Below are 9,749 nucleotides of genomic sequence, written 5' to 3'. Positions count from 1 at the left end.
ACCCATGTGCCAGCGACACCGTGCTGCAATCCAGCAGCTAAAGCTAACACTGAGCAGCACTTCACCATTGGGTTTGGATTCTCTGCTTTGGGGTGGTGTTTAGACCATCAAAACGTGTGGTATGTTCTTGGCTTTTCTGAAGGCCATGGCAGCGATGGTGATAAATCCAGGGGTTTACCCTGTTCCTGAGAAAGCTGGCATTTTCTGCAGGACACTGAACGCCTCCTTCGCTTGCATCCGTGCAAGAGTTTAATGCTAGTGATGAGAACCAGCGATGCCCTCCCCACTCATTAACTGGTATTTTAGGGCAGTCCTAGCTGGTAGCAGCACTGCTAATTACGGTTAATACTTCTCAGCGGGCTTCTTTTCCCCCTTGAATTAGTTAGGCTACTTCTTGAATCCAAGAGTATTTTTTAGCATCTGAGATACTATGTGGTCAAATTACACACTGTGTGAAACACTGCTTCCTTTCTTTCGGTCCCTGATACCTCTAAGCAGTTGATAATGTTGCCAGCAAACCCTTAGTCACTGTGTAACAGTGATTGTTCCCTGTTTACCAGCTCCATACCACCCATGACAAGTGAGACTGCTAGCCTATCCATCTCCCCACCTCTCTGCTTTCCAAGATGAAGTATTCTGGTTGCTTTTAATCTCTTCTCGAACAGAAGCCGTCCTATCATCCTTGTTGCTCTTATGTATCCTTTAAAACTATTCCTATATCCTTTCACCTCTCCATCCTGAGATGAGGTGACTGGAATTGCACACGCGGTTCTAGATGTGGCTGCACCGAGGATTTCCACGAGGCTTGCCTAGTAGTAGAGAACTGGTACTTTATGGGACCATTCATTTTGATGTACTGATTTTGAGGTGGGAAATTATATCTGGTAGCATCCTTTCCTTTTCGCAGAGTGTGGGGACACAAGCACCGTGGTTAGGGTGGCCTAAGTAATTTTTCTGATGTAAAACAGCACTTTCTCTAATTAGTTTTCATATTTTGCTACCAGTGGAGACGGAGGTACCTTAGATGTCAGTTAAAAAGAAGCATATGAAAAAAAAAGTAATGATTGGCAAAACAGATAAGGAAGCAGGAATGAATATGTATGGTGCCATTTAATGCAGAACCATTCCTTAGTGGTGCGTCCCTAGTGTAGCCTTTGGACATAAATTCTGTCATTTGATTTTCAAATAATTTATGGGTCATTGGCACATATATAATGTCTCCAGTTTCCTACATACTACACTTCAGGAATTCCAAGTGTCAAAGATGTTAGGCTAAGCTGTGATTTAGGCATGTAGGGAATTTGTGCATGTAATTTACATTACAAGGACGGGAAATCTACATGAATAAACCATCTTCTCATGGGGAAAAGAATGTTCTTAGCAAGTGATAAAATATTTTCATTCTTATGTTATGGGAGAAGACAGTTCTTTAAGTGATTAGCCTGACCTCATGGTTTACAAGAAGACATTCTTCAAATTATAATCACTGTTAAAACAAAGCTGGCCACAGAGAGAAAGGCAGAAATTAACTTTTCAAAGGCAGCAGTTAGCAATCTGCATTAGAGCCAGCGGAAAATCAGCAGCTGCAGCGTTGACACCCCTCAGAGGCTGAGAGCCAGGACGGCTCTGTCTGGAGAGGAGATGGCTCTGGGGATCTTATAATGTGGCTAAATATCTGATAGGGGTGTCAAAAGCCAACAGGCAAAAATGCGAACTCCAAAGATTTCATTTTATCAAAAGAAATCTGATTACTGTTTTGAGGGTGAGGTTGGTGGTGAGGCTGGTTGAAGCCTGGATCAGGCTGCCCAGAGAGGTTGTCCATACTGGGAGATGCTCCATCCTTGGAGATGCCTAAAACGCAACTAGACACGGTGCTGAGCAACCTGCTCTAGCGGCCCCGGCTTGAGCAGGGGTTGGAGCAGGCACCCCCCTTCCAGCCCTGACTCCTCCGCGAGCCTGTAAATAGCATTTTCCAGTTTATCTTTATATGCCGTACTAAGGCAGAGTGGCCAGGTTAAGGTCCTACGGGCTAGGGTGACCGGACCTCAGTCACACGCAGGGTGACGGGACCCCACAGTGACGGGACCCCGATCGCAGACAGGGTGGCAGGACCCCAAGGTGACAAGACAGGAGCTAAGTCAGACGCAAGGTGAAGGGACCCAGGGTGACAGGACTCCTGTCATGGGCAGGGTGACAGCACCCTGGTCACGGACAGCGTGACAGAACTCCAGGGTGACAGGACAGGACCCTGGTCATGGGCAGGGTGACAAGATCGCAGGGTGACAGGACCCCAGTCAGGTGCTGGGTGATGGGACCCCACAGTGATGGGACCCTGGTCACGGGCAGGGTGACAGGATTCTGTGGTGATGGGACCCTGGTCAGGCGTTGGTTGATGGGACCCCACGGTGACGTGGCCCTGGTCACAGTGATGGGACCCCCGTCAGGGGCTGGGTGACGGGACCCCACGGTGGTGGGACCCCGTCAGGGACAGGGCGACGGGAGCCCGGTCATGGGCTGGGTGACGGGACCCGGGTCAGGGGCTGGGTGACGGCCCCTGGTCGCGCTGACGGGACGCAGTAACCGCGCTGCCGCCGGCTCGCCGCGCGCCGCCCCTCCCGCCGCGCGCCGCCCCTCCCGCCGCGCGCCGCCCCTCCCGCCGCGCGCCGCCCCTCCCGCCGCGCGCCGCCCCTCCCGCCGCGCGCCGCCCCTCCCGCCGCGCGCCGCCCGCGCCCAGCGTCCCCCACCCCGGCGCCGACATGGCGGCCCCGCCCCCGGGCCGCCCGAGCCCCGCCCCCGCCGCGCTGTGGCCCCGCCCCGTATCCCGTCCCTGCCCCCGCGGCGCCCCGCCCCCGCGGCGTCACTCGTGCCGCGCCGCGGAGGGGCGGGGCTGTTACGTCACTGGCCGGCGCGCGCCGGAAGCGGCGCGATGAGGGGGCGGCTGGTGCGGGCGGCGCGCGCGGGGCTGGAGGCGGCGGCGGCCGGGGCCGGGGCCGGGGCCGGGGCCGCGGCCGGGGCCGGGGCCGCCCGGTCGGCGCCGCCGTGGCGGGTGCTGTTCTTCGGCACCGACCACTTCGCCGTCACCGCCCTGCGGGCGCTAGAGGCTGCCAGGTAGCGGCCGCGGGGCGACGGGAGGGAAACCGCGGGGGGCCGCAGCGGGGCCGGGAATGTCGGGACCCGGCGGGGGAGGCCGGGGCCTGCGGGGGAGGCTGAGACGGTCAGGGAGGGCTGGGAGACCGCGGTCGGGGGGAACCGTGGGGCCCGGGGCCGGGCGGGGCGAGGGGCCCGGGGGCGGTAGGGGCCCGGGCCGGGCGGGGCGAGGGGCCCGGGGGCGGTAGGGGCCCGGGCCGGGCGGGGCGAGGGGCCCGGGGGCGGTAGGGGCCCGGGCCGGGCGGGGTGAGGGGCCCGGGGGCGGTAGGGGCCCGGGCCGGGCGGGGCGGTGGGGGTCGGGTGATGCAGGGTGAGGGTGCAGACTGTGCTAGGTGTGGAAGTCGGTGGTTTGGGGTGAATCTGGGGGGTTTGACAGAGGCTGGTGGGTCAGAAGGGTGTAGTAGGGGTGACCTTTGGGGTGGGACTGTGAAGGAGAAGGTGCCACTGAGGGGAGCCGAACAGCAAAAGGGAGAGGCTGTGGTTGGCAGGGGGACTGGGGACAGCAGAGGTGGGAAACCAAGGTCTGTGACAGGGCTTGGGCCCAAATGAGGGAGAGGACGCCCTGTGGAAGGGGGCAGGGGTGCAGCAAGGGCGGGAAGGCCCCAGCCCTTGTCTCTCCCTTTCCCCACCTGTGTCAGGTCTTCAGTGCCTTGTCCGCCTCAGGGAGCTTGGTGAGGACCCGCTCGTGTCCAGGTTGGAGGTGGTGACCCTGCCCTCCCGCTTGCCTGGGGACCTGCCTGTAAGGAGCTGCGCCCGGGAGCTCCAGCTGCCTACGCATGAGTGGCCGCACACGGGACCTCTGGGGCAGTTTGATGTTGGTGTGGTGGCATCGTTTGGGCGGCTCTTAAGCGAGGACCTTATTCTGCAGTTCCCATAGTAAGTGACTTGACAGGATATCTCAATGCTTCATTAGTGAAATGAGACTGCTTTGGAACAGCACTGTAGTCTGAATGACTTGTAGCAGTTGAGGTGAACTTCTTCCTTGGGTTCATTTATGTATTTTTTTAATTACTGTTCCAATTCTAATTCTGAAATACTTCAATTCAGTGGTGTGCTGAATGTGCATCCCAGCTACCTCCCACGATGGCGTGGTCCTGCACCGATAGTCCACACAGTGCTACACGGTGATAAAGTAACTGGGGTGACAATTATGGAAATCAAACCAAAAAGGTATGTTAGATGCGCTTTTCAAAACAACTCTAATTTTTGCTTCTCAGGAGTTTAAATTGTCACCACTTCGGTCATTGTTTAAAAACTTTTTTACAATTCGTAGTTTATTTAAGATGCATATTTGCATAGGGTTTGTTTAATAATAAACATTTGAAATCATTTCTAAACTTTAATCTGAACATCTGAAATTCATCACAAATACAGTATTTGAGTGAATACATAATTTTCCCTCTAGTTGACAGACTTTATAATTGCCTATAACCTGTAAGGTAAGAAATTGCCTGTCTAGGAGCAAGGGAGAAATCATCTATTTTAACTTTAGCACAAAGTCTGGCTAAAGCTGCCTGTGAAAGCACATTATCAGAATTTGATCATTTCTTTGTTGCATGCTTGTCTGATAATAGATCTCAGGAACATCTGAAATCTCTTTCAGATACACATTTTGCAGTTCAGAAGATCTCTCAACAAATAACCTGAAGTATTTCTTATATCTGTATCTATAAAGATTATCTCAGCTTGCTTCTATAAACTTGGTTTTCCGTTCCCTGTATTGTCTTGTAAACCTAACATTTAAACTTAAACATTTTCAATAGATAAAGACAGTAATTAGTAACTGAGCTAACGTATTTAATATACACCTCTGCACTGTTAGTTATGTCTTTTCTTCCAGTAGAATTGTATGCTTTCTCCTTCGTAGGTTTGATGTAGGTCCAATTATTACGCAAGAAGAGTTTGCTGTTCCTCCCCACTGTACTGCAAAGGAGCTAGAAGTGATACTGTCAAAGATGGGTGCAAATATGGTAAATTTATGCAAGCTAGTGTCACTTTTGATTGGTGCCTTGCTTTTAATATATGTTAACAAGATTGTTTTTTATCTTGTTCTGAGTTGACTGCAAGTTTTATGAGAGTGACCTGAAACTTGGTTTTTGTGAACATTTTGCCTTGCAGAGAAGAAAGCTAAGCAGTATGTGATCAGCTGTCTGTTGGTCCTGTATGTTGCTATTTTATTTCTATCAAAGGAAGAACCCAGGCACTTTGTAGGGAAACAGTATGGTTACTTATTTCACTGAGGTTAAACTTATCTACTTTTTCATCTTGATGAAATGCAGCTTTCCTCCTGTTCTAGGATTACTGTCAGTGAACAGATCATTCATGAAACAGTATTTATGCTATAATTGTGATTCAGAGGGGCGAATACCTTTAATGTGCATGTGTGTATATGATGTGTGTTCTGAATGTGCTGACAGGAATTTCTAAAAGCTCATAAGCTTCACTGATGAAATTGAAGTACTGTTTTGCACATCTTAAATTTATTGCCAATAACAGTAAATACAATCTAATATTAATACTCTTAGATTTGTTAGTATTCTGTATATTCTGTGCTCTTTTTTTCTTTTGCAGCTCATCAGAGTTTTGAAAAATTTACCTGAAAGTTTAAAAAATAAAAAAGATCAACCAAAAGAAGGGGTAACGTTTGGTAGGTACACATCATATTTAATGCAACTTGTTTGAATTTTCTTCTTTTATCAGCTGGAGAAATTAAGTTGCTTCCTATTGTGCTGGGCTATGTTTTTCAGATACCTTTCTCAATATGGTCCCTTCATTGCCTTCTGTGCTTTAAAAAACAAAAAATCATACAGAGGGAAGAATGTTTCAGAATTCTTCTTCAGACTTGCTACATTATTGTGTTTTTCCAGTTACACATGCAGTATGAAAATGGCTAACAATGTCACAAAATCCAAGGCAGTTTTTTGTTCTTCATGTTTGTAGCACTAACAAAAGTGCTCAGCTGTGCTTGTAAATATCAGTCATCAGTTTGCAGTGCAATGGGTAAATAAGTGAACAATTCTGAATAGAGCATATAAATAAACTCACTTAAGACTTTTAAGAAATCTACTTTTCTCTAGTGTCTGTATAAGATGACTATGGCTGGACAGTAAGCCTGCCATTGATCAGAATAAAATCAGTACAGCTATTTGTTTGCAAAAAGGTGCAAAGCAAGGTATCAAGTCTTCTACTTTCTTGTTTTATTTTCCTAGCTCCTAAAATAACTATAGCTAAGAGCTGTATAAAATGGGAAGAGCAAACAGCTGTGCAAATAATGCAACTGCATCGTGCTATAGGAAGTATGGTAAGGCAACAACTTCTTGTTTGTTCATTTTCTAACCTGTCCTGTCCTCTGTCTTTGGTTTATGTATTTTCAACTAATAACTAAAACTCAGAGGCTATTTAGTTATTTTGGCTTCTACCTAGAATCTGCTTAAAATGCCAGGGTAGTCTGGTGAAATGCCAGTCAGTGTCAGAGATGGAGTTAGAGCCAAGCAGAATTTTCTTGAACTTGATCCCAAGTCTGAAATTAGCTTAACAGCTTTGTTTTGTTTCCTTAGCTTTGAGTACCCCACTGATACATTTGAGGGGATTTCAGAATGCTATGACGCTACCTTTGCGTAACAGTATGTGGTGCAACCAATGCAGCTACTCTAGGTAGCTGCTTAACTTATGAATGTGCGTGCTAGTAGTTTGCTTGTCACGGTGATGAAGAATGTGGAGAACTATATCTACCTAAGTCTTTCATCTGAACCTAATACCTAAATTTTCCCCTAATGCTACTATCAGAGGTATCTTCTGTAAGGAAAATAACTAGGCAGTTACCTGGAAATCATGAAAATATTCTCAGTGTGTCATCTGCTTCTGTTTCCAGTTTCCTTTGCAGACACTCTGGAAGGGTAGTACTGTTAAACTTCTGGATTTTGTGGAGGTGCATAATATCCCTCGTTTTACAGGTATTTACTTTTAAATTAATCTATTTAATGTTTAAAAAGCCACAAGAATTTAACTTAACTTGAAGAACATTCGTGGTTGTACTGGAGGATGACTTTATTTAAATAACTGATTTCTGGAAGTCCAGTAGAACCGAGTCAGTCTCAAATCCTGTGAATCCTGAGATTAGGGATTCTAATCCTCTAATTAGTCAGGAGATTCTCTTCTAAAGCCTTTGTCTGAGGATCTCTCACAAGGAAAGTCATTCCTGTGCATTCTTGCTGGAATAATTTTCTGTAGTAGCCTGTAAGTTTGAGAGTTGTGTGGGGTCTGATGGTATCTACAAGAGTACAGAGGGCTTAATGAGTTTTGTGTGTGAGATAGAGAGCAATGCTAGAGAGTAACTGCTGTTCATGAGTCACTTCCATCCTGTTCTCATTCTCTTCTACTCATTTGGGTTAAATTCAGTGCAGAATACAATAGAATATTTTTGAGCAATGTAATAACTTAGAGATGATTACTTTGTTTCAAAGAGACATTATAATGCTTCAGACTTTTTTCCTACTTGTTTACATAAAAATGCAAGATAATCTCTTTGTTTTCAGGTCAAGTATTAAATGACCCTGGAGCTGTCCCTGGTTCGCTGCTATACCATAAACTGTCCCAAACACTGATAGCTCGTTGCAAGGTAGATTTTTTACTTTTATTTTATATTCAGTGCCCTGAAGATGAATATTTTCCATTGTTTGTTTGTTAACTTTTGTCTTATTTGTCCATCATTCTCCACAAAATTGTTGTAGATTAGAATCAGTCTCTATCTTATTTTTAAGTGACAATTTGACTCCTAATATAAACTTGATAACATCAAATAAAACATGTTATGTAACACAGTCAACCTAGTAAGAGCTGAAGTTCATCCTTTTAAAATTTGGAAAGAGCTTCCTGCCAAGTTTGTTTTTAATTATTTTTCAGGAAGGCTGGGTTGGAATCAAAACAGTCGTATTAAAGAAGAAACTCTCAGCAGTTGACTTCTATAATGGATATATGCACTCTTGGTTCCAGCAGAACTCAAAAACAGTTCATCCCGAATGCAGATTTCAAACACTCAAACTTAACACAGCAAAAAAGACTCTGAAAGAGAGGAAAATATTGCCAGAGGATACAAAACAATGAACGTATCCGAAAATGTTGAAAAGAATGTCTGTAAGTTAATAGTGTATGAAGTATTTTAATACTTGCCTTGTAACAGTAAATTTGGTTTTCCTGTCCAGAAGGTTTGATCTTACTATCACCTGCATGTTTTCATTGTGGGTTTCTGACAATTGTCATTTTTTTCCATGAAGGAAGAGAATATCTGTGAGTACTGAAGACTGAATAAATTCCTGTTTCTGCTGTTGGGTAATAAATTTATTTTTATACAATGTTTTTACTTTATTTGGAGAGAGTTTCAGTTTAACTTTCTTGAAACGTAAATTGTACGCAGTTACTTTTATCTAGAAATTTTAAAGTCACTTGCTTCTCTAATTTTTAGTAGTTTAACAAAAGCAGAGTCTTAAGGACAGAAGCCTCTTTGACTGCAAGACATTTGTGTCAAATGTCTTCATCACTGATAGAATTTCTTGCAAAAGAGTATCCATTCCATCTTTTAGTTATAGCTTTTGTCATATGCATCAGTGGAATATTTTTTAGTAAATTTAACTGATGGGATTTGTCTAGAGTTTCTCCTGTACCTCCGAGTTTAATGCTAACTGAAACTCTTAGACTGTCTAGTTTGATATTCTTGTGGACCCTTCAACTTTACTCTTATTCCCCTGTGAGACAAATAACTTATGCTTTAGCTAGGGGCATCTGCAGAAACAACAGATGGAGTATCTCTTCCTATACATGATAGTTTTCTTAGAATTAACTGCTCCTAACACATACAGTTGTCCCTTGCTTAGGATTGGAATTTGACCTCAGGTTGTTGATAGAGTGCCCCACCTGAAGCTACATGCCTTGGTCATATATCTTGGTCATTTTTGTTTTTTCTTTTTTTATGCAAGGCTTCCTGAGCAGTCTGTCATTCCATATGATCAGCCTTTCCTTTTTAGCTTTCTGTTCAGTTTTGTATTTTCTTTTACCAAAGGTAGTTTTACTCTATGACAAGCAGCTTTCCGATGCTTGATGGAAATAATGAATAATTTCAAACTTTGTGTTGAATAGTTCTATGTTGCATTATTAGATATTTCAATTAATTGGATTAAGAACTGCCTAACAAACTTTAATGATATTCCATATTGCTGATTCTTTAGTTATAATATCTTGTAGTGCTACAAGTTGAATCTCTGTTAGAACTTTACTGTACCTGCATTTTTATCACTTCTACTGTAATCTCCCTGAACAACTTTTGCAATGCACTCTAAGAAGAAGAAGAAAAATCTCATCTGAAATGGCACTGTTGTTCTTGATTCATGCAGAATAAAGAGTTTTCATCTTTTTAGCTTGACCCAATAGTCACTGCCAGCTGGATCATTTATCTGTATTTTCCTGCATGAGCTCTTTGTATAGTGTCAGTTTACAGTAACAGCAAAACAAAAAATGGGCAGACCTTCGGAGCAGCTCTAGTTTTTCAGAGTACCACTGAAGAAAAAGCAGAGCCACTGGAGATATTCAGACTTAATGAGGCACCGTTC

General features: G+C 45.1%; 1 protein-coding gene across 1 annotated transcript; it reads left to right on the top strand.

Annotated features, from left to right (window-relative positions):
- Window positions 1-3,010: 3,010 nt before the first annotated feature.
- Window positions 3,011-9,562, top strand: MTFMT (mitochondrial methionyl-tRNA formyltransferase; the record flags this gene model as incomplete). The annotated part of the gene is made up of 9 exons (XM_062584003.1): window positions 3,011-3,108; window positions 3,811-4,023; window positions 4,195-4,317; window positions 5,015-5,117; window positions 5,719-5,794; window positions 6,357-6,448; window positions 7,019-7,100; window positions 7,683-7,765; window positions 8,050-9,562. Coding segments are annotated over 9 exons (1,071 nt in total), but the record flags the coding sequence as incomplete, so codon positions are not given.
- Window positions 9,563-9,749: the final 187 nt, after the last annotated feature.

This window comes from Rhea pennata, chromosome 10 (genome assembly GCF_028389875.1).
Source record: "Rhea pennata isolate bPtePen1 chromosome 10, bPtePen1.pri, whole genome shotgun sequence".
NCBI lineage: Eukaryota > Metazoa > Chordata > Aves > Rheiformes > Rheidae > Rhea > Rhea pennata.
Note: the sequence above shows the minus strand (reverse complement) of the source record. Positions and strands in the feature narration are given on the sequence as shown.